Source organism: Rhinolophus hipposideros (genome assembly GCF_964194185.1).
Source record: "Rhinolophus hipposideros genome assembly, chromosome: 10".
NCBI classification, from domain to species: Eukaryota; Metazoa; Chordata; class Mammalia; order Chiroptera; family Rhinolophidae; genus Rhinolophus; species Rhinolophus hipposideros.
Window position 1 is genome coordinate 35,870,114 of NC_138056.1, and position 25,243 is coordinate 35,895,356.

At 48.0% G+C, this 25,243-nt stretch overlaps 1 protein-coding gene across 20 annotated transcripts in view; it reads left to right on the plus strand.

The window, feature by feature from the left end:
* The window catches only part of PLEKHA7 (pleckstrin homology domain containing A7), a gene marked incomplete at its 5' end in the record, with an annotated part of 204,167 nt that overhangs the window by 147,473 nt on the left and 31,451 nt on the right, over window positions 1-25,243 (plus strand). For 10 of the 20 annotated variants that reach the window (XR_013994149.1, XR_013994150.1, XM_081062125.1 and 7 more), the window contains 5 exons: window positions 9,386-9,847; window positions 18,532-19,057; window positions 19,598-19,684; window positions 20,587-20,706; window positions 22,886-22,939. Coding sequence is in view for 18 of the 20 variants with exons in the window: in XM_081062125.1 (XP_080918251.1) it covers window positions 9,386-9,847; window positions 18,532-19,057; window positions 19,598-19,684; window positions 20,587-20,706; window positions 22,886-22,939 (1,249 nt within the window). The remainder of the gene's footprint in view (window positions 1-9,385; window positions 9,848-18,531; window positions 19,058-19,597; window positions 19,685-20,586; window positions 20,707-22,885; window positions 22,940-25,243) is intronic. The other 10 variants (XM_081062112.1, XM_081062126.1, XM_081062123.1 and 7 more) reach the window with 6 other exon arrangements.

The following is a 25,243-nucleotide window of genomic DNA, read 5'->3' on the forward strand; positions in this document are numbered from 1 at the left end:
ACCCTGTGTTGTTCCATTGGTTTCTTTAGACCAGCAAGGACAATTCTTGAGTCCCAACTTTGCTTCGTTCATCATAGAGACTGGGTCCAAGATAGCTTGAGAATGAATGAGGTTGGGTTTAACAGGAAACAGTGTTGTGATTGATACATGACGCCTGCCATAAACCTTTCAGGATTAGTTTGCTCGCTGAGATTTGAATATTTTTTTTACTTTTTTCTACTTGAAGATTTTATAATTAACTATCTGATGTTGGTTTCGGAAGGGCTCCGTTCTTTACCTATTGAGATGCCTTCCCTTTTAGGGTCTCAGGCCACTGTATTGTCCCTATATTTTCTCCGAACTTCTGAAATCTGTTCTTATTATGCTCTTATTAAACTTTTAAAATCCCATTATTATGTTTGCCCAAGGTTCCTTCCTTAAAAAAAACAAAACAATTTGTTCTACCCTCTGAGTCAGAATAAAGGCAGAATAGCATTTCCCCTTAACTTTCTGAGAGCTGAAATTGTCAGCCAAGGAAATCCAGACGTATTAAATGTTCTGTTTTTCCAGAATAAGATGTTCAGACATTTGGTTATAATTATTCATCAGGCGGGACTCAATCTTGCCTCCCCTCCAGTTCGGTGATCTGTATTGGAAACCTCGCATCTCTGTTAAGTGGGTGGCCCCAGGAGTCCTTGAGTCTCCCCGGGGGCTGCTATCCTTATTCATAGGCAGTTGCCTTCTGTATGAGCGTGGTCTGCTAGGACTCCTCGTGGCAGGTAGCAGGAAATGCAGACAAATTTACCTTTAAAGGGGGGATTTATTGGCTCACGTCACTGAAAACTTCAGGATAGATCTAGCCTGAGTAACAACTGGGTTCGAGGCTCGGACATCATCATCACCAGTCTTTCTCTCAGTCATTTTCTGGGCTCTGCCCACCTCTGGGTTGGATTCATTCTCGAACTCCATGGCAAAGCGAGGATCTGGTGGCAAGAGAGCTGCAGTGGCCCCAGCGGCATATGATCCAGGTCAACATCCAGCAGGAAAGCCAGAGTCTTGTCCAGGAGCTCTGAGACCCATTATTATTAATAGGCTTAGATCACATTTATACCCTAACTGTGTACTCTGGCTCGGAAATACACGTGCAGATTGTCACACGCCTGGGCTACACGCTCACTTCTGAGAACCAGGTCATGGGACAGAGTGTGAGGTAGGGATGCCCGTGGATGCCCGAGTAATATCAGGGCTGCAGGCAGAGGAAGGAGGTAAGATAAAGGAGATGCAAACAACCAACGTCCAGGCCAGCTGACTGACCCCTCACTTCCTGCTATGTTGATTTCTTTCACCTTAAGTATCTCCTCGCAGAGCTTAGTCTCTGAAGGCAGATAGACCTGGTTCAAATCCCAGCCCTTCTACTCACAAGCTGTGTCACTTGTGCAAATTTGGTATACTTTTTAAAACTGTCTCAGTTTGTCTTAGTTGGTAGGGTTGTTGCAAGTATTACATAAATAAATGTATAAAGTGCTTACTTAGCATGATGCCTCAGACATAGTCGATACTCTGTATCAGATATGCTAGCGATCATAGGGTTTGGTTGAACAGTGTCATTGGCTCTTTCTTTTTTACGCCCTTCCAGTTTCATCGTATATCTTCTGAATGACACTGATGATGAATTGCCTATGAGCAAATTGCGCTGTCTCCCTTGCCAGGATGGGCCCCTCCCCTGGCAGTGTGAGTCGTGGTCCGACAATCCTGGTTCCTGCAGCACCACCCCTCAGCCTGCTCTCACCTTCCTTCTCCTCCAGCCCCTCCGCCATCATTCCTCTGACCCAGGAGCAGAGCTGAGTGTCCTTGCTGTGCCTCCTTCCTTTGTCCTTTTGTTTCCTACACAGACGTCGGGGTCCCTTGATAGACGTTCATTCAAGTATTCTTGAGAGCCCACACCGCATGCTGTCAGGGGCACCAAGCATTGCTGCCAACCTCCTCCTTCTGTTCATACCCCGCCCCACTCAATCTGCATGTGCTTCCACTTGCCAGACTTTGGACCCTGGTTTTTGATTCCCTATAGCCTCCTTGAAATCTGTCTTCCCAACTCCCCCCGTGGGGCTGCTTTTTCTCTCTTATGTTAGGACGCCTGTCCACTCTAACAAGCTACAACTCTAAGCAAGAGGTCAGCTTGTCTTCATAGCTCACAAAACTGACAAGCAACCTAGATAGGAGGGCCTATCGGAAGACAACTTATCTCTTTTCTCGGTTTGCAAACCTCTGTAGTCTCTGGTGTAACTGTAGTCCTGTGTTGGAACTGAAGGAACTTATAGTCTAGTTACCTTTGGAGTAAAATCTAATTTCCTTGGCAGGGCTTTTGAGCACTGCATTTGTCTGGTTCCTGCAGACACCTTTGGCTCATGTCTTGCCATTCCCCATTCTTTATGCCCCAAATATACTGAATTTCTTGAACTGGGAGAATTTATGCATTCATCCATTTAGTCTTTTATTCTACAGATATGCATTGAGGGCATATCGTGCATTAGACACTGTTAAAGATGCTGAGAAACAAAGCAGTGCTCAAGGGAGAGGCAAAGTCCCACGTATTCTTGGGTGGGAGTGGGGGAGACAGACCGTAAACAGGCAAACACAACAAGACCATTTTCTATTGTGATCTATGCATGAAGGCAGTGAATTAGGGAGATGGGGTGGGGAGGGGTAGCAGGCAGGCAGTAGGGTGGTCAGGGGCAGCTTCTCTATTTGGGAAGATGTGGACGTGAGGCCTGATTGATATCAGAAAGTCACGTATGCAAAACTTCGAGGAAGAGTGTCTGGACAGAAGGAATGGCACATACAAACACCCTGAGGCAACAGTGAGTTTGGTTTGTGGCTGAATCAAAGGGAGCAACGGGGAGGCCGGACTGTGAGGCCATCTGGGAGGCAGATAGAGGTCATCTTACGAGGCACTGGGATCCCTCTTGGCCTTGCTCATCTGTTCCCACGGGCCTCACCTTTGTTACAACTTCAGCACGTCCTTCAGGTCTTAGCCTTGTCTGGCCCTTCAGTGTGTTAGATGCCCCTGCTTATAGCACTCGGTTGTTCCTCACACATAGAACTTTCATGCTAAAGTTAGATCGGCCTGCTTTCTCATTGTCACCCCTACTAGACCGTGAGCTCCTTGAAAATGAAAGCAGTCCCTGGCACATAGTAAATGTCCGGTAAATGTATGGATGGGTTTATGGATGTTTGGCTGGCTGGGCGGGTGGGTGGGTGGATGAAGAAAACAGCTGTAAGACCTCTACCTGTACGATGTTCAAATAAGGACTCAGGATGCCTGAGAGCAACCTGAGCACTGCTGTGCGCCTGCGTGTGGGGAAGGGGCCTGTTCAGAAATGGCCCCGACGTGTCTGGCTATCTGCACTCTCTTCGGAGAACTACATGTTTAGCCTTCCAAATTATGATCACTTAAGTGTAGCAGGAGTACCTGAGGTTGGACAAGCCCCTTGGCCCCTTGGCAAAAGTAATCTGTGGACATGTTTTTCAGCCAGGTGCAGGAATTTGGGGTCGGATCAGGTGGGGTTTGAGTCCTGCTGATGTCACTAGTTGCGTTATGCAAGGCAAGCTGGTGAACCTCTCTGAGCTTTACTTTCATTACCTGTCATGAGAGAATAATAACATCTCTAGCCTTGTGGGTTTGTACGATGATAAGAAGTGGTAATAGATTTAACGTGCTTACCTCAGGGTTTTGTATAGTCAGTGATGGCTGTTGCTGCTACAGTCTCTTCAGTAGAGACAACTTATTGTCCGTAATCTGGTCGCTGCCCTCAGCCTCTCTGGGCTTGACAGTGCTGACCCAGAAGGATTTTTGTAGGGATTAGAGGTGGGCTGTGTCAAGATGCTGGCACACAGAAGGAGCCAACGTATGGTAATAACCAAGCATCGGACACAAAAACGGATGACCTGGAACGGTGACTGCCTTATAGGGAGATGGAAAGTGAGTGAGGTTGGCGTGTGCAGAACTCTACGCTGGCTCAGGTTGAGCTGGCATAGTTGAGCATGCCTTGCTCAGGTAGAAGGAAAAGGGAAGGACTCTTCAGGCAGGAATGAACAGAGTGAAGAGACCTGGCAGACATTGACTATATGTCCTTTCTTCTTTTCAATCCTTAAAACTTCACAAGGGGCTTCACCAATATCCACTCCACTGAGGCAAGAGGCAGTCTGGGGTTTTCATTTATTCTTCAGCCTTGCTCTTCTCTAGGGGAGACGTGGTCAGAGTTGTCAGGCCCTCTATTGTTAATTTAGAGCAGAGCATGAAAGGTAGTCAGATATCTTTTCCCCTCCCACGGGGACTGACCTATTTAACTCGGGGAAAAAGAAGAAACCAACTCCTGTCTCCATTTCACGTCAGCCATTTTCTTCCTCAAATGCTAGGAACTCATTCAGGTGAGCAAGCTTGCCTTAGGGCTCCCTAGAGACTTTGGCTCCCTTTCTCTTCAGCCTTTTGTACAAGTCCATGAACTGCACCCAGGGTGGGTTCTGGCTTCTGAGCCCGCTGTCCTCCTGAGACGGAGGGTCAGTGCTCAGAACTCGGCATCTGTCAACACAAGCTGAGCTGGTTTCCCAGGACAGGACTTCTGGCACCTGACCTGGCTCAGACCAAACTCTCCAGGAGTATCAGTGACCTGGCCCTGGTTCTTGGGCTGCTAGTTTGGTCACTTAGGTAAGGTGAGGGGGAGGGGTACTCCAGTGGGATGGCAACCAAAGGGCGGCATCTATACCAACAGGACTAAGGTCCAAGCCCACTCCAAGTTGTCCTTACTCTGCCCACCCGAGTCTTTGAGATTCAGTGTGTGTTGGATATGCGTGTGTTTAGCAGTAAGATAGAGGGAAACATCATTCCTTATATCCCGGTGACATAAAGGGTTGGGGGGCCAGAATAAAATAATAATCAGTGCACAAGTGCTTGGTATGATGTTAACTTCCAAATTCTTGTGAAGAAACGGGCTAAGAGAGAAGTATCCCTGGTCCGAGAGGTGTTCTCTTCCCACTTGCAGTGGGAAACAAGAATTTGCTCTAAGCAGACATACAGCATTGCTTGATGTGCTGAAAATGGAGGGAGCCAACCCCTGCTAATAAAAAGCTTAGCCCCTCACGCAGTCAGGGGTTGCCTTGGGAGGTAGTACGGGCTGGTATAGTAGCGCCATGAGACCATCAGGGGCCCGGGCTCTTGCTTTCTTTTTACCCAGCTTTTAGCAGGTGGCTTTCACCCTCGTTTTTGTCACCTTGCTATCCAGCACAGAATCTAAATTCCAGGTGGGAAGAAGGGAAGGGTTAGCTAAGCCGGCTAAAAGTGTCTTTTTAAAGACTTTCCTGGAAGACCCACCCAGCGATCTCACTGTACATCTTATTTGTCAGATCTGTCACATGATCACCCTCAGCTCCATGGTTTGGGATCAGCTCCAAGGGATACTGGGATATACAAGGTTTTCACTGAGCGTATTGCTGCTTTGAAAAAAATGGGGCAAGGAAGGAGGAGATGTTGCGAGTCCACATATTTGTATTTGAAGACACACTGTGTGCCAGACACAGTGCTCTGCTCGCTCTGGGCATTGTCTTCAATCCTCACAACCTCCGAAGGAGGCGGGGGCTATTGTCCCCATTTTGCAGATGAGGAACCTGAAACCAGAGAGGTCAAGGACTTGCCCAAGGGCACCCAGCTTATATTGGGGTGGAGGCAGCTCTTGAATCCAGATCTGAATGGCTCTAACTCCTATGCCCTCTGGGGTCGTCATGCTTGAGAAGTGACATCTATGGCCATAATGGTCATCAAATGTCAGGAATTCCCTGCGTTTTGAACAGTCACTGACTGCAGTGGCTTACCGTGATGGTAATGACCTGCACAGGAAAGGCTTGTGTCATCTTCACTACATATGTTTGTCCTGCACAGCCAACTTCTCTGAATGGCGCAGCCATGGACAGCTGAGGGTGCTCATTCTTTCCCACCACTATGCTACATTGAGCACTGCAAATCTATTTTGTGACAGGTCTCCTGATTTGAGAAGTCATGTATTAACTTGTTGGGAATGCAAGGAGACGGGAAAAAAACCAAAAACATTTTTGCCTTAAATCCTATAACTTAGTAAGTTAAATGCTGAAGTCAGGAAAGGTGGGGATCTTACCTACAGCCATAACCTGGACATGGGCACAAGAGCCTCTTCTTCTGTCCCAGCAGCCATGGGACTAGGAGCTTTCAGAACCACAAGTCTTAGGGCCAAGAAATCTGCCAGATGGCAACCAGAGTACCATTCTTTTTAGCCACCCTCTAAAGGTTTGTTTTGCAGCAAATTCTGGTGTTAATCTGAAGAAATGATATTATTCCCTATCAAATTTATTTTTGGGAATCACTGGCATACATGAGGGTGTATGCCCTCATATGTACACACACAGTAAAGACTAAGATTTATAGATGTAAATCAGCTCCAAGACTAGAAAAGCCTGGCAAACACCATGATTTAGGGTCAGTTTTTGAGAACAGTATTAAATATGGTCTCCATGATTCACCTGGGCATTAAGGCCGTCTGGCTTAGACGTCAGAGGCTATTTGCTGTACTACTTTCTTATACCCCCTAAGCACCCATCCCATTGGGGATATATAGAGGCTCAGTGAATACATGATGGTTTATCAGTAAAAAATGAAAAATCCACATTACAGTTGGTTGTGCTGAGACATTGTACCACAACCCTTGGGTCCTGGAGTTGAGGAAACCTTTTTCCCTTCAGTTCTAGTGTCATGCATGTAGGTGGCATATTTGTTTCACTATCTGGCTTTTATGACGAAGTGCTGTTTATCTTGGGGGTGGGGTGAGGAACTAGCAGGTGTAGTTAGTTACTCAGGTCTCACCATTGTAGTGACCAGGTTGCAAAGCTTTGGTGACTTGGCCAGGGTGTGACCCAGAGGGCAGCCAGAGCATTAATCTTCTAGGCAGCAGCCTTAGCACATTCCCTGTGGGGCGTGTCCTAAATTTGGGAAACAGTCAAGAATGTAAGGGCCAACTGAGGCAACTTGAAGGCTACTGGTTGGGGTTACAGTGACATGGTTATAGAGAATTAAAGGAAGAAAGGAAAGACAAAGTTAAAACCTATAGTGTGTACATTGTGGGACAGAGTTGTCTCTTTATAAATTTACAGTAGGAATTGCTTTTTCTAATAAGGTAGGCTGCTGAATATTTCCCATGTGTTCCTACTACTGGAGCTTATAGACCCATTCCACATTAGGGCTGGAAGCGCCCTCAGAGGTGATCATCTAAATATGTCATTATAAAATGATATAATAGGATTCCTTCCACTATAAGTAATAGATCAAACTCAAACTAGCTTAAGTGAGAAAGAGAATTTATTGGTTCCCAACCAAAAAGTCCAGGGATGTAGCTGGTTTAGGTATGGCTAAATCCAGGAGCTCAGGCCAGGTATTTAGGATTCTGGTTTTTTCCATCTGCGTTCCTAAGTGTTGGTTTTATTCTTACATACCTGCTTCCCACATAGTTGTAGTAACTCAAGACCAGCTCGAACCAAAGTCCCAGGGCTAACTCTGATTGGCCTGGGTTGGGTCACGTGTCAATCCCTGAACCAATCAGCAAGACTTTGGAGCCTCAGCTGGACAAGGATGAGTAGCGTCAACAGCACCCAAACCACGTGGACTGAGAGTGGGGGAGGGGATCCCGAAGTGAAAATTGAAATGCAGGTACAAGAAAAAGGGGTAGGAGGTGGGGTGAGGATGTCCCCCTAGTGATGGGTAAAAGGAGAAACCCCCCACCCCCGACACACAAACACACACGAAGCTTTGGGTTTTTATGGAAAAGTCCCGAACACATGAGCAATGAGACGTGCCTGTGCTTCTCTCAGCTCTCTGTGCTCAGGTTCAGGCCAACAGTTAGGCCTAACACACTAAGAAGCAGACCCTGTACGAGACGTTGTATTTTCACTTCATATTGACATTTTAACTACCTCCCAGACTGGATTGATTCTGCCCTGGATCTGTGCTGATTATTGGTAGCTGAAGTTCTGAGGTTGTTGCAAGAACACCTGGGTCTGGCTACCTAAATATAAATGCAGCAGCATTTCTGTTGTATGCAGTGGAGAACCCTCTGGCTTGGCATTTGAGTAATGGATCTTAAGGCCAGGACCTTTTTACAAAGAAGTACAAGTAGACTGGCTGCCGCACCCAAGGGTCCCTGGTAATTTTTCTGGCCCTGCTGGGCTAGGCTGGAGGGTGTTCCCCTGCCTCTCCAATCTAAATTCTGCAAAGCTTGTAGAGCGGCTGCTGTGTTCCTGGAAGCAGGTACCAGTGTGCAGGGATGCAGACATACCGAGGACCCTGCCTCCAGGAGGTGGGGAGAAAGGCAGCTTAGAGTAGAAGACGGGTCATGACCGAGGACTCCTCTGTGCCCCAGAAGCCCTTCCTCTACCCTCAGTTCACACCCTGACCTATCACCCCCCCATTCTCCTTTACAATTTCCAGCTTTGCGTATAATATCTAGGCCATTGACATGCGTATGGGGAGGCAGCAGACAGCAGTGGCGAGAGCACACGGGCTCTGCCGCCTGCATAAGACTAAGCCCTGGCTCCACTCTTTTCCAGCTGTATGATCTTGGGCAAGTCATTTATCTTCTCTGTGCCTTAGTTTCCTTATCTGTAAATTCTGACAAATAATACTTCAGAGAGTTGTTGTTAGGTCAGTGTTCTTGTGGGTTTCTGTTTGAGCAGTGTCCTGATGAGATCGATACGTGGTCATATAATGAGATCGCTGTGCCTATTCACTTCGTCTTGCAGAGATGTTCATTATGCTGACAGTTGTACTTTGGGCTGTGTCAGCTGCCAGTGGGAGAGGCGTTGGACTTCTATCCAAGGCCTTCTATCCAAGCTGGACTGCCCCAGGCAAATAGATAACAGATAGCAAAAGGGAAAGGCATGACTATGTCATATGTATCATTTATTCATTCAGTAGTATTTACGGAGCACCTATTTCATACCAGTCATTGCACAGAATTTCTGGGCATACAATGATAGGCCAGATGGGCGTCTCTCCTGCTGGAACTCATAGTCTTTTGGGTACTAGAAGAGTAAACATGCAATTATGGTCCAGTGTGATCAGTGTGACAGTGGAGTCCGCTAAGGTCCCAATCTAGACCTGGTGTTTGTGGCTGGGGTGGTTTCCTGGTGGAGGTGACATTTTAGCCAAATCCCAAAGGAGTATTAGGTCAGGTAGGCAGAGTAAGGGACTGGGCATAAAAGGTGGTCCAGGCAGAGGGAACAGCCCAGGCAAAGGCCTGGAGGTAATTTGAGTGTAAAGTGTACTCTTTGGGGAGTCTTGGCTGCCCACTGTGCTGTCTGGAAGCGGCTGAATGTTCTGCTGTCATCGCAGGGACATGGAGAAGCTGGAGCGGCAGGCAGTCCCCCAGGCCAACCATGCAGAGGCCTGTCGTGAGTGTGGCCGCGTGGGACCCAGACATGCGAGGGACTGTCCTTATCGCCGCCATGAGGACTCCTTTGGCTTTGAGAGACGGGAGCAGGAGGAAGAACGGTACCGTTCCCAGAGGGACACACTGGAGGGCAAGCGGGACAGGAGCAAGGCCAGGTCCCCGTACTCACCAGTTGAGGAGGATGCCTTGTTCGTGGATTTACCCAGTGGCCTGCGAGGCCAGCAGGCACAGCCCCAGCGGGCAGAGAGGAATGGCATCCTGTATGGCCCAGGAGAGCAGAATGGGACTGGCAGATACCAGCGGGCCTTTCCTCCCAGGACCAACCATGAAAAGCACAGCCAGAGGAGGAGCAACCTGGCCCAGGTGGAACACTGGGCGAAGTCCCAGAAGGGGGATGGCAGGAGGTCAGTAATAGGATCACAGCCATTCATGAGCATAATAATGAAATAACAGTAGCTGTCATTTACCCAGCATGTGTTGGATAATGCTGGCCTTAAACTTTCTACCACCATTATCTCCATAAATTCCCGTAACATCCCTGCAAGGAGGGAGCAGTGGCCCTCATTTATAGTTGAAGAAACGGGGGCCTGGAGAAGTGAAGGATCCTGCCCAGGGTCCACAGACAGGAGGCAAAGCCAGAGTTCAGACGTGGTTCTGTGAGCCTCCTAAATCCACACGAGATTATATCAAGAGGCCTCTCTGTTTCCCAGGGAGCGTGCCTTGAGACAGTCCGCATGTAGATAGTAACTCCTCTTCTCCTCTTACACTGCTCCTTCTCTACATTGGGAAATATTTGTAGAAAGAAGAGTAAACACAGACCCTTTTAACTTCAGCCGCGTGAAGCCGTGCGCTGGCACTGTTGACGGGCTTTATCATACCCATTCCTTCAAGAGGCGGTTTTTAATTATTTAGAGGAAATGTATCCTTGCCATTTGGAAAGCACGGTCTGTATTTTATTATAATTTTAGATGAATTAGGACACATTCATGGACGTGAAGAATTCAGGGTCACCCAGCTTCCCCATCATGCCCAGAAGCCACTGTTTTGTTTTCATTGTGAAGACAGCTCCTCCACCTTTCCATCCTCAGGCTTATAAAACAAACCACCAACGGAGAGGAAATAGAAAGGCCATGGTGCATTCAGAAAGCTCCCCAGGGGCTGGCGGGGCCACAGTGGATGTGCCAGAGCTCAGACCCCGTCTGCCCCAGGCCCGGTTCACATGTGCGAAAATGCCACACTTCATTCTCCCTGTTGGGGTGGCCCGGACTCTCCCCCTGTGGGCTCGGGAGGCAGCCGTGCTCCTAGGGGAGCAGCCGCGACCTGCTTTCAGATGTGTGGGTGTGGTGTGCATGTGTGGATTGTGTAACTTCTTTAATCTGGTCCACCTGAGCAGTTGTGAGGGTAGCTGGTGGAGAAACCACAGGGGAACAGGTGTCAGTTCTGTTTGTTCACAGTTTGTCTTTTATCGAAAACAGAAAGCTACTGCCCAAGGACATAGGGGAGGGAAGCTGCTGGTCTCGGTGCTGGACTAGGTAGTTCTAAGTGGCCTTCCTGCTGACTGAGGCTGGAAAGCTGGCAGGGGCTGTGCCATGCAGGTCCTCGTACTCCAATGTAAGGAACTTGGATTTTATTTGAAAGAGCAGTAGGGGGAACCCCTGGAAGGCTTTAAACGGTAAGTGATGTAATCTGATGGATAATTCACAAAGAAGTTAAAGGTCTAAAGAGAAGGCTGTTCCAAGAGTCCAGGATGGTAACAGGGGACATAGAAATAAATTTGAGGTACATTTTGTCAACAGCAAAGCTTGTCAACAAATTGGATGTGTGGGATTAAGGAAAGAGAGGAGCAAGGAGGATCCTTAGAATTTTGACTTGAACAACTGATGGTTGTTGAGCTGGGGAAGGCTAAGGACCAAGTTCAGGGGAAATCAGGTTTCCGTTTTGGACATAGAAGTCTTAGAAACCTATTACTTATCCAAGGGGAGATGTCAGGTAGGCAGCTGGCTATGGCTTGTGGTGTTGAGGTTTGAGGTCTGGCTGGACGTACTCATTGGAAGCAATCAGCACATAAATGATACCCCAACACTTAGAAGTTAACAACAAAAGGGGACCCAGCCGAAGGAGACAGTGTAGTCAGAGAGAAGCTACTTGTGGTAAGTTAATAGTTTCCTCTTGTATGTAACAGCTCTCAGGAACTGAACTCAATATGGGGCTGCTAAGGGAGGTAAACGTAGAAGAAACCAGAAATAGCGGCAGATAGGAAGGACAAGAGTTTGGCCCTGGTGACGAGGCGGTGTTTCCTGCTGAAAAGTTTGGATTTAATGTTGAAGGCTCATGAAAGCCATCGATGGACTTGAAACAGGAGCCTGCATGATACTAGGTAATATTCAGGATGGTAGTTCGAAGGGTGTTAGCAGGAAAGAGGCATCTGAACCCACCTGGGGAGGTTTTTTTTTCAGACTAGATAGCCAATTCTACATCCCAATTCTAACACAGCAGGTCCAGGTATATGTTGAAGAAATTTCCCAGATGATTCTGATATACCTCATCCAAAATGAAAATGGCAGTTTTAGTTACCCTTGTTTAAAAAATTTCTTCTACTAAAATAATACGTTTATGTAGTTAAAGGTTTAGGTAGCAGGACCCCTCTTCACCCCTACTCCTGACTCTTGCCTCTTGAGGCAACCACTTTTGATTTTTTAAGTAGTTTTCCCAATTTACCTCCATCTTTCCAAATAAAATACTTATACTGCTCTTGCTTGACTCTGCAGTTTTAGTTATCTATGGACATTCTAGTCTAGGAGATAAGGATTTAAGTCTCTTATTCCCCCTCTACGTTTCCTTTCCAACAGACATACTTACCCTTTTCCCAGCTTCACAATATACTTATGGCCTTATTTTTGTTTAGATCACTGGTCAGTTTTTATGTTTTTATGACAGTATAGATACTCAAAGCCGGGCCATATAGTATATTATGATTAAATTTTGTTTGCCGTACAATTTTTTGTTTTCCCTGGTGTTGCTAATTTTCATGCTTTTAGTTAATTTTCTCTGTGCCGATTACTAATTCATCACCACATTCACAGCTGGGTGTGTCAATCTCCTAGATAACCAGTGTTCCAGTCACAAGGTAAAAAATACAAACAATACCGAACAGGACTGAAAATTAAGTCCTCCCTGTTTTATTTCAGAAACCTAGTTCTACTTCCCAAAGACTAACCGCTATGTTTAAAAAAAAAAGAAAAAGCTATGTTCTTTACCTTGAAGCCCTTTTCACTTACTGTATCAATGTATATGTAGCTAGCTATACGTTTAATAATAATGTATCTTGGCTATCTTTTCATATTGACACATAGAGACATATATCATTAATTTGAAATGGGGCAGGGGACTCCATTGTATGGATCGGCAGTGATCTTCATACCATTCCCTTTGGACGGACAATTAGGTTGGTGGCAAACATGTGCTATCACGAACTACCGTATGCTGCAGTGAATACCCTCGCCCACTTGACTGCATACAAGTGCAACTGTACTTGAAGAATAAATTACTTGAAGTGGGCTTACTGGGTCGAAGGATATATGTGATTCGTATTATGATAGATATGTGCATTACAAAATTGCCCTCCAAAGATGCTGTTAGCTCAGTTTATAAGCCACCAAGGGTGTCCATGTTTCCCCACCCCCATATCAACACTGAGAACTGTTTTAGGTTAACTGCTTGCTCCGGTGACAATATGGAAGATGATTTAGATGGAAAAGAGCCCGAAAATAGAAAATGATCGAGCAGAAGGTGGTTATAGTCTGGGGAGAAGGGAAGACCTAAGCAAAAGCAGAGAAGATGGTGTGGACCGTGGGGCCGGGATGGACAGTATACGTGGTTGGCTAGGTGTAGGACTTGGTTTATCTCGGTCTGGAAGTGGGGAGCGCCACAGGTGGACTTGAGGTTCATTTAACATTCAAGTCTGGCTTGGTTAATAGGTAATGTGGGGCCACGCACAAGGGGTGAACATGAGAGAGAAGTGAGCTCAAGGAGTGTGGTCCCGGTGGAGTGGCCAGGTGGCGATGACCAGTGGATTATAGTGAATATGGGTTCGTTCAGGTTAGAGATTTGGAAATCATTGCCCCAGTCGTGGTAACTGATGCCGTGGCAGTAGGGGACGTCACTCAGGTTGGAATGCTTAGAGCAGTGGTTCTTCATCCTGGCTGCATCATTTGATTATTTGAGACCCTGCCCCAGAGATTTTGATTTACAGCAGTACCTCAGTTTTCGAACATCTCCGTGGATGAACATTTTGGTTTATGAACGCCGTAAACCCGGAAATAAATGCTTCGGTTTTCGAATACAACTCAGAAGTCGAACATGTCACACGGCTTCCACTGAGTGCAAGATCCTGAGGCCTAGTTGTCGGCTGTTTTCGAATGTTTCAGAACTTGTGGATTACGTTCGAAAACTGAGGTACCACTGTAATTGGTCTGGGGTAAGATCAAGACATCGGTATGTTTTAAAAGCTCCCCAGGTGATACCAGTATATAAGAGAAGTTTGATATTTACTGAGGCCTGGGTCCCATGTACAGAAATCTGATTCCACCTATCTGGGTTGCAGCCTGGACATCAGGAGTTTTAAAAACACCCCCTGCCTCCGGGTGAGTCTAATGTGCAGCCAGGGTTGAGAATCCCTAGCTTAGTGTAAACAATAGCAGACAGAGACGGAACCCTGGGCATCTCCAGCCCGAGGGGTGGACAAAAGCAGAGTGTCCACAAAGGAGCCTAGTAGGAGATGGAGGAGGAAAACCAGAGTATGGGGCAGGAGTTGCATTTGGAAGGAGTCCTGTCGGCAGCACTGAGTTTTGCAAATAAGGACTTCTCCCTGGGGGTGGTGCCTTCTGAGGAGGCTGGCACCCCTGAAGGAGAGTCTGGAACCTCAAGTCTCTGCTGATTTTTTTTTTGCTCAGTAGCAGAGAGTGGCCTTTGGTTCCACTGAGCATCTTGATGGGCTTAGATGGGCAAACCTGAATTGCCTTTCTTAATAGGGCTAGAATTTTAAAGTTAGGAGGCAGAAAAATAGGAGGGGAAGGTGGGAGGGAACCCGAAAGGTGGCACAGCCAGTGAGAAACCCTTCGTGTCAGGGGCGCAGAAGGGACTTCCAAAAGCTGCGCAATTGATAAAGCAATTATAAGTTGTTGGTTGTGAAATGTCTCTACGTAACTGCTTCTGGTGGTGCACAAACCTACATAATTCTGCTACACACAATGGCCTGTATTTGGGGGTGGGGGTCGCACCTAGGAGCAGGGAGCTAAAAGATGAGATGTCAAACGCAAGGAGATAAGAGGTGGCTGGGGGAAGCCCTTGGACTGTCCCTAGGATGTGAGATGGGAGTTGGAGCCATTCTTATCTAAGATGTAGGACGACATAAGGTCTGTAGATAAAAACAGTTCACTGACCTTGACAGTCATTGAACACACTGTGAGAGGAATTTCAGTCTAGTGGTGGAAACACTTTGCAGTGGGCTGAAAAGTAAAAGTGAACAGTGGAAGGCAGAGTAGGGACCACCCTTTAGAGAAGAAAGCCATCAGTCTGAGTAAGCAAAATGCTCAGTCTCTGATCGTTCACTTGTAGCTTGAAAGGCCTGAACCTTGCATTCCCAGAGTTGTTTTTTTTCCTTTAAGATATATTGGAAATCTAACATCAAGTAATAAGTAGATCTGGCTGCTTAATAAAGGAACCTCCTCCATTTGAAAAATATAGAAGATGGATATCTCTGCATTGTGTATGATTAGGACTGTGCTAAGCTCATTAAATTGAGCACGTTGGATATCGGAAGGAAGGTTATTTGGGCTGAAATATGATCTTGTATTCATGGCTCTAGACCACACAAGAAATTATTTCTAACTGTTCTTTCAGTACCTGGAGATACGTATTTCACATCATTAAACTCCCTTAGAATAATGGTTTGCGGGGGACAGACTGACATACCCTTAGAATCTTACCACATTCTAAGAGATTGTTTTGAAATCCTAGCCTTCTGGTTTTTTTTCTCCTGGTGTTTAAAGTAATACATACTTGTAAAATAAAAAGGCAGAGGTGGGGGTGGAATCAGGGACTCAAACATTATAACAAAGGACAGAGCAGAAAAGTGAAAGTTCTGCACAATTGATATGGAAGTTAGGGTGAGAAATATATGCTGAATTAAGTAATTGGTTATAAAAATTGATGTTATACTTTGATATGGCCATTTTATAGTGGCTGTGTCAGAATATTCTGTTTGGTGCCTTTTGGAATAGGGAGGCTCCGAAGCCACAGAGCAGGGTGTGAGGGCAAGAGACCATCAGCATTCTTTTGGGGTACAGCTGGAGTTGGCGGGCAGCACACGGATCTGCGATCAGGGACAAAGCTGCTCTGGGGGCTCCTGCCTTCTCCGAGGGCGATCGTTTGCTCATCTCACAACCTACCTCCTGTGTCCTTCCCTCCACCATTGGTTAGTTACATGGTTTGGCCTGTGGAGCCAGGTCTCACGATTGTACTGGGACCTTTGGGGTTACCCCCAAATGGCCAGTTCCAGGGGGATGGCAGGCAGTGTGTAGGCAGAGGGCACAGGCTAGAGGACAAGCTGAGGGCTTTGCGGCACTGCCCAGTGCAGGGACCCCTGATGGCATTGACCATCAGGACCCCGTGGGCAGGTAACGAGAGTGGGCTGCAGAGCCAGATGGAAGGGGTGCCTGGGTGGGAGCATAGGTAGGGCATGCTTTGCCCAGTTTGTATTTTGCTTCAGGCAGAGTGAACAATGGTTAGTAAAGTCATAAATCCCTAGGGGAATCCCCCCGCCTGGTTTGTGTCACTGCCAGCACCTCTGTTAGAGGATGCAGGCACTGCCCCTTCCTCAGAAACGCGCCCCTCTGATTTGGGGGAATCAGTAGCAAACCCTGCCACCTAGTGGCAAGGAGACAGGCTAGACAGACACCCTAAACAGGTCTGGATTGTTAGAGATCTTAAAATTACCTCCTGTAATTGCAAAGATAATGATAAAAGGGGAGGTGAAAGCTACCGTTTTTGAATGACAACTATTTCTAAAATCCTCACAACAAGTGGTTCTCAGTATCCCCATTTTATAATAAGGAAAGTGAGGGCGTAAATGACACTTACATGAGGACAGGCAGTTAGGAAGTGATTAAATGAGGTGAGTTTTAAAACAATTAGAACAATTTTAGAAGTTGTAGAACATAAGCCCTCGGAGGGCTTGTTAAAATGTGGGTGTCTGGGCCACACCTGCCACTTTCTGATTGGGCAGGTGTGGGTGGGACCTGATAAGCAGCACGTCTAACAAGTGCCCTGGCTGTGCTGACGCTGCCTGTCCCCTGAGCACAGTTTAAGTAGCACTGGCTTAGAACCATGTCTTGCCTGTGGTAAATGCTATGTAAAGGTTTGTTAGGTCAAATTGGTAGATAAAAGCATCCAGGCCTATCTGACCCCAGAACCTCTCTTTTTACAACATAATGCTGTCTCCAGGTTAGACTTTTAAGGCCACATAAAACTCTGTACTGTGCTCTCGGCTGCAATTTTTCTTTCAGAAAATAAGTTGGCTGGCTCGTAGTAGTTTTCACAATCACATCCAGCTTTTGTGTGCTGGGATATTTGTTGAAGGGCTGGTTATGCGTCAAGAGTTTCTCAGCCCGTGGATAAGACCACAGAACGTGAGACATGGTTCCTGCCCTTCAAGGATTTACAGCTTGGCTGAGGGAGAGGTGTTTTGCAAGTATGAAAAGTTATGTCAGGACCTTGGAAAAGTTACAGACTATATAATAACTAGGTCAGAGCAGGGACCCTGAGGGCTGCGACATCGCAGAAGACCTCTATGGAAGAGGCACGGGACAGTGTCCTGGAGAAAGAGTGAGATTAGGGTGAATAGGGCAAGGGAGGGCCCATACAAGTACGGGAGGGAAAAACCGTATCATGAGAATAAGAGGAGGTGGGAAGGAAGCACCCACAGGTGAAGTGCCTTCTGTGTACCAAGCATGGACCCAGCATTCTTTTAACTTGTCTCATTTACTCTTCAGAACAGTGTCATGAGGCAAGTAATACTGCCCTCATGCCACAGGTAAGGAAGCTGAGGCTCAGAGCAGTCAGGCAAGTTGCTTAGGGGTCACATAGCTGGTGGAGAGTGGAGCTAGGATTCAACCCCAGATCAGACTGCCTCTGCTTTTTCAACTGTGAGAAGTTGCCCAGGGGTGTAGGAGGCAGGGCGGGATTCAGGTGAGGCTCTTGGTCTCAGTAAATACTGGAAACGGGGGCACCTCCTCGCCTATTGGGCCGTAGACGCCTGGCTTGCCCCACTAGGAGGGGCAGTGAGAAAACAGCAGGACTTGTGAGGTGGGTTGAGGTCAGGGGCTAGAGAGCTATGCCTACCAGGTTAGGGTTTAGATTTTATTTCTTAAGCAGCAGGAAGCCAGTGAAGTTTTTGGAGCATGGGAGGGTTTAGGTCCAAGCAGCTGATTGTGTACAATGTGGGAACTGTTAGGTTGGTGCAAAAGTAATTGTGGTTCAAAAGGTTAAAAAAAAAAAATTTGCAAAAACCGCAATTGCTTTTGCACCAACCTAATAGTTATGAAGGTCTCAAAATTGGGGGGAAGCCATTCATCAGCATCTAGACTAGAGCTGTAGAAAAAGGAAGGAACTACCACAAGCCTTTTTTTTTTAAAAGAACCTCCAGAACTTGGTGCTAGGATACGGGGCAGAGGGAAAGTCTTGGTGAGAATTGTGAGGTGCTTCCCAGAAATATGCATACCCACCAGGAGAGCGGACAGGTCAAGTGAGAGAGGAGAAGGCAGGAATAATCACGCTGCATTTGAAGTGTTGGTCGAGGGGCAGCCATGTTGTCGGCCTTGACACTCCGAGGCTGACAGGGAAATTTGGTTTTGGAGTCCTCTGGCAGGGGAGGAAGAGACAAAAGTCCTGGATGTCTGCTTCGATTATTCTTTGAGGTTCTTACAGGGCTCAGACACCTGCCTGGATTGGTACGTTTACCCAGCCACGTTTCCAGAAGCCTGGCAGAGCCTTGCTGGTCAGCTTACCTGTCCGTCTCCTTTCTCCTCAGCCTGCCCGTGGACCACACCCTTCCTCGCTACGGTGCCCCGAGCCAGTCCCTGTCCTTCCCAGAAAACTACCAGACGCTCCCCAAGAGCACCCAACACCCCTCGGGGGGCTCCTCGCCCCCTCCCCGCAACCTGCCGAGTGACTACAAGTATGCGCAGGACAGAGCCAGCCACCGGAAGATGTCAAATGAGGAGCGCCGGGCACACAGGGATGGCACCGTGTGGCAGCTCTACGAGTGGCAGCAGCGCCAGCAGTTCCGGCACGGCAGCCCCACGGCACCCATCTCTGTGGGTTCCCCAGAGTTCACTGATCACGGCCGGAGCAGGAGCATGTTAGAGGTGCCCCGTTCCATCTCTGTGCCTCCATCTCCCTCGGACATCCCTCCCCCGGGCCCCCCGAGGGTCTTCCCACCCCGGCGGCCACACACACCAGCAGAAAGGGTCACTGTGAAACCACCAGACCAGAGGAGGAGTGTGGACATCTCTCTGGGGGGTTCTCCCAGGAAGGCATGGGGCCATGCCACCAAGGTGAGGCTCTGGAGCCCTGCCTGGCTGCTGGGCTCCAGCATTAGGGTGTCGGGACCCTCACAAATTTAAGCAATTTGGGATAATGATAGATAACACTTATGCAGTGCCTATAGGTGCCAGGTACAGTCCTAAAGGCTTTACTTTAATTCTTACAACAGCTCTAAGAACTAGGTGCTATAATTATGCCCATTTCACAGATGAGAATTCTTGAGGCATTAAGAGACAAGTAACTCACTCGGGTCACACAGCCCATAGGCTGCTTCCTTGCAGCTTGGAAGGCAGGAAAAGATGTCAGTGTTCAAACAGTTAAATTATTTATTGTAACCTAATTTAAGTTTTAACTCTCCAAGGGGCTTTCCCAGTTTATCATTGCTGCGACCCTGTGAGAAAGGTGTGTATCCCTATTTTACAGATGAAGAGTCTGAGGCTCAGAGAGGTGACGTGCCATGGGGTAGGGTGCCATGGCAGTGAGTGGCAGAGGTTCTGGCCCCAGCCCTCTTGCCCAGCCCTAAATGTGATGTCTTGTCTTCCCACCTGCAGAACTCTTCTCACGTGGACCGCCGCTCCATGCCCTCCATGGGTTACATGACCCACACTGTCAGCGCTCCCAGTTTACACGGAAAATCGGTAAGCAGCACTTCATCTGTCCCTCCAGGTAAATGATACAATACAGCCTGCAAAGGGCTTAATCTCGTCCATTTGTTTTCCTCCTAAGCGAGTCAAATGAAGTCTACAGGGCAGTTATCACCCCCTCCCCCATTTTAGAGATGAAGGAACTGAGGCTCAGATAAGTTGAATGTCACCCAGCCAGCATTGGGTCCTCTGCCCAAGATCCAACAAAGAGCTTGGGGAAGTGGAAGAGAATGTGGGCTTTTCCTCTCTTTCAGGTTGTATTTTCCAGCCACGTGCCTTTCTCCTGTTACCCTGTTTTCCCAAAAATAAGACCTAGCCAGATAATAGCTCTAATGCATCTTTTGGAGCAAAAATTAATATAAAACCAGGTCTTATATTACATAAGACCCAATATTATATTATATTATATTATATTATATTATATTATATTATATTATATTATATATTTTCATATAAGACTCGGTCTTATATAAGACCCGGTATTATAGTATAGTATATAATTATGTAAGACCTGGTCTTATAGTAAAATAAGACCGGTTCTTATATTAATTTTTGCACCGAAAGACGCATTAGAGCTGATTGTCTGGCTAGGTCTTACTTTTGGGGGAACACGGTAGCTCCTCTCCTTTCTTTACAGTCTTTGCTTTGATTAGTTAACTGTCTGCAAAGTATGACTCTGGTGAGGGTGCACTGGGTTGGTTGCTGTTTCCTGAAAAAAAAAACTACATTCCGTGGTCCCTTTTCTGCCAGTGCCTTTATTTGTCCTAATGACAGAATTAATGCAATAATTGCTTCACGGTGTCATATCAGTACTGTCACGGCACCGAGGTGAAGAGTAATTACAGTGTCGCGCTCCTGCCGTGGCTAATTTCCTCCATGTGTCTACACACCTGCAGCTGGAGGAGCTCTCACTGCTTCTCACCCGGTTACGGCGGCACCAGGCCCAGTTGGCCAGTGTGCGAAATTTCGCCATCAGCCAGTTACTGCAGCATCACCTGACCTTTCCCACATGCCAGGTCAGCGCTGGCGGGCTGTCTCAGGGCCGGGGATCCCCCTCCCCTCGGGGCAAAGGAATGACATGCCGGCCCGTGTCCCTTCGTGCCCGCACTCTAGTCTGTATTTGCTGTCCAGTTCTCTCCCTCATTCCCTGCCTGTTTGCTTCTGAATGCAACTGCCAGACTGTGCAGTGGTGGGGGGCCCACGCCCCGGGCGCCGGGAGGAGGCTGCATGTGGTGTGAGGGACCTGATGGTGGCTTCTCTGGCTGTGAGTAGTGACTGCCGGGCCGGTGTGTAGTCACGTTCGAAAGGCTGTGCTGGCTGTTGTCCTCGTTGCCACCTGGGGCGCTGCTGAAAGGTGTGTGTCAGCCTAGAGCCAGGGGTGTCCAAACTGCGGCCCGCGGGCCAACTGCGGCCCGCAATCCATTGCTAATTGGCCTGCAGCACATTCCAAAAATATATTTAGTTTACTTAAATAAACCAGATGAGGCAATACATACTTCACCTCGAGTGAGTGGCCCAGCTGTTTGTGTATTTTACCGCATATGGCCCTGGGTAAAAAACGTTGAAAAAAGTTTGGGCAGCCCTGGCCTAGACGGGGAAGGCAGAGTGAGCGCCGTGCTGATTGACAGAGCATCCTCACATCCCTTGACCTGGTCGACCTCACCGTAACCTGGGACAGGTTAGGTAGCACAGGAGTTATTACCACATACCAAGCAGTAGATCAGGAAAGGGAAGTGACTTGCCCAGGATTCCTTGGCTAAAGCCAAAACTCGGGTCCTTTCTGGCACAGTATCCTAAACTTTCTAGGACATGGGCGTTTGTAGGCAAGCTCCTCGGGGACTGGCCAGGAAGTTGCTCTCCCAGGCACCTTGAGCAGCTTAAAGAAGATGCTGGTCCACATAAGGCTGGTCCCCTTTGAGCTGCACAGTCGGCAGAAGACAGATGAGGACGGTGAGGGATGCTTGCCTTCCTTACCTGTCCTGTTTTAGTGGGATGCTAGGGACTCAGGACATGGATGTAAGGGAATGCTTACAAAACCCTAGGTTATGAATTTGGGTGATTTTTAATAACATCCCTGCACTCTGTCCTCATGACTGCTGTGGAAAGTGTATAGCAACTGGGCTGATTGAAGAAGTAGGGATGGGTGAAGGGATAACTTAGGGACAGAAATAAGATCTTGCCAGCCACTGGTGTCCCTGGCAATGGTCCTTCAGGCCTTCTCATGTTTCAAAGCACTGCTTGAACATCTCCCATTGTTTATCTTGTATGTTTGTTTTGCATCAGAGCTGTAAACAGGGACCACCTTCCCAGCCCTGGCTTACCTAGGCTTGCTGGGAGGCCTCTTAGTCTGCTGAGAATGTGATGTCTAGACTGCTTTTCTTAAGTTTTCTCAGCCCCTCCACCTCCCAGCGTCTGAGATCTGTTACATGGGAAACATGCGTTCTGGGAAATCAGCCTTTTCCTTAATCTTACTTTTCCTGTTAATTATACTAAAGAAGTTGGCAGGCTGTCAGGGGTGACACCGGCAGATAGGTCTGACCCTGGACTTTCCTCGACTAGATCCAGACATAGCACATCGGTTCCTTGCTGAGCAAAGGAAGCCAAAACTTCCAGGAAACTTCCAGGGGCTGTTGGTGCTTATTGTTCTGAAACCCAAGGTCCTAAGGGGACCTGTCTGGGCCACCTCAGTCATCTCCCTGCCTCTTCCAGGCATTTTCCCATACCAATCGGGGTCACTTTGCTTCATGCATGTGAATGACCCCGGTGCAAACAGTTTGATGACAAGACTTGGAGCCTTGCTACTACTCAGGGGGACTCTAGCTCAGGTGTAGCCTGCCCTCTTCCAGGCAGACCTCTCTCTTCTTTCTCAGAAGATCACCTCCACCTCAATTCCATTGCTTTTCTAGCCTTCTTGTGGGATGTGTGCTGTCCCTTTCCTTGCCATCAAACTGTCCCCTCAACTAATGAGGGGACAAGCTGGCTTTCCCCACAGTGACCTGTAAGACCCACCATGTTGAAAGAGGGCTCTGAGCTGCACTGAGACATTTGCGCTTCCCGTGGCCCTGGATGTGTTGGTCTGCTATGGTCCTTTGTCCCTGAAGCTGTGCAATGTAAATGATTTACATGCAAAGCCCCGAGATACGGAAACCCTTGGTGATAATAACTGGCTTTTTTCTCTCTCTGCTTTATCTGAAGGCTGACGATACCTACCTCCAGCTGAAGAAAGATCTGGAGTACCTGGACCTAAAGGTGAGTGGACATCAGGAGTCTTACTTCTGTGGGACACTCACCTTTCTGAGAGTGTCTGCCCCACTGGAGCCGAGCCCAAGCCAAAGGCAGTGCAGGTCTTACCAAATCTGGATCCCAAAGGAGGACATCTGCGGTCTCCATCAGAAGAGTTTTGTTTCTTACAGCCTCAGACTCGGGGCTCAGTTTCTTATGAATTCTGCTGTAAGGTCTCTGGATTATGGAACGAGGACACAAGATTCTGATCTCTTCCTGTCCTTGGCCAAAACCAAAAGATCCTGCCAAGTAATAACCGGTTGCTTCTTCAGAGCCTCTAGTGAGGTGGGAGTGAGTTTGGTTCATGAGGTACCACTAGTAGGTGTTTTCAGCCACCAGTAGTTTGGTGGATTGTTTGTCACTGAGGGAGAAGGTCCCACATGGAATTCTGTGGCGCTACAGGGACGCAACCTCCCATCCTTATTTAGGAGACGATCACTGGGCCCCTGCCTGTAGGTGATAAAGCTTCAGGCAGTAAATCAGCCTCCACAGCACTCAGAGCCCAAGGAAGCCACTGTAGAAGTGAGATGCCTTCTGCCTGAGAGAGCTGCTATTGTTTCATTGGCACAGCTCTGAATGTTCCTACTGTGAAGAGCACTTCTTATGCCTGAGCCATGAAATAGACTGAAGGGATGTGACCTTTAGTTACCTACGGGTGTGAGGGCAGCGGAGGGCCCCATAGGGAGGTACCCAGCTGACCGCCTTGGAAGCATGCCTCCTCCAGTCCCTGGGGTACCTGGCTGAGATATTTTTAACCCAGCAATCATATTTCAGCTTTGTAGAAGCAGGAGGATGAACATTGGGCCCTATGGCAAGAGATGGGGGGGGCCTCCCTATGCTGAGGCAAGATCAAGGCCTTTGCTTAGAAATCAGCTTGTTAACTTCTGTATGTATTGAGTATTTGCTGTGTACCCAGCTCTAGGGAAAGCCTAGGGGAGATACAAGGGAAAAACCGAAGCTCTCTGGGTTGGGGAAAGGATATATCCCCAGATAACACAGACTTATTTACAAGTCTGTAAATGAAAGTACAAAGATCTGTCTGGCTGGGTGTTCAGAGCTGAAATAATGAGGATTACTGCGGGTTGCAATGCTGGGAAGGCTTCTGGAGGAGGTGGCATGTATGCAGAAACTTGAAGAGCCAGAGGGTTTGAGTTGGCTGAGAATTAAGGGAAAGGGAAGGCGGGAGCCAAGGAGGGCCCTGGTGAGGGTGGGGTGTCTAGGCCAACGGGGGGAAGAGTAGGCAGTCATCCAGGTTCCTAATTCTATCCCATGCTTTTCGAAGGAAGGAGCAGTGAACAAAAGTCTGACTTGGCTTCTGGACATAAGCACAACAGAGGGTTCTCTCAAAACCAGGGCATTTTCTAGCTTATGTGGCATATGTTAAGTATGGTAGTAATACCTCAGTTTACAAAGTGCTCAGACATGGCAGTGGGGGCTAAATGTGCAGTCCAGCCCATCCTTCTGTGCCCTGATGGGTCCTTCCACCAACCTTTACCACCCCTACCTGACCTGGGGAGAGGTCCACCAGCCTCCAGCCTCCACGTGCTCTGGGTACCGCCATATCCCTGGTCCCCTGCCTTCCTGACTACCAGTCACCATGTTGCCTGCTTATTTCTTCTCGCCCCTGCCCTGGGGCCGTGCAGTGGGCGCAGCAGTATTTGTAGGGCATCCATATACCTTAGCGCCATCGGCAGCCAGGTGTACCTTGCAGCACTCTTCCCAGGGCTTGGTGCACAGTGCAAGGCAGAACGTAATAAAGTGCCGGAGCCAGAAGAGTGGGAGTATCTGGTGTCTGAGCCGAAACTCACAGTTGGTCCTGGACGAAAGATCCAGCTCAGGTTTGTTTTATGTCAAGATTGCAGAATTTGAGTTAAAGGGGAGTTAGAGAGAGAGAAACGGAGGCACAGGATAGAAGATCAGAACCAGGAGTCCCAGCAGAAGCCTAATAACAATAGAAGGTGTAATGTGTGCCACTCACTGTGTTGAACTGCTATTGAAATTGTAACCCCTGCCTTAGCCCTGGAAGGGAGGTGGTGGCATCTTTGTTACTGGCTGAGGCTCAGGGAGGTACATGATTTGCCCAAGGCCACGGAGGTCGTTATTGGGGCGTCAGGATTTGCATGTCGCTCTGACTCTTAAGCGCATGCACTTAATCCCCTTGCCTCCCAGATCCTCTTAAAATGTTGCTTCTACTACTGTGGACCCAGAGGAATTCAGTGTTTTAGAACTGAGCTGGGGTCCTTATGCCAGGAAATGTGTTTGATGTGCCAG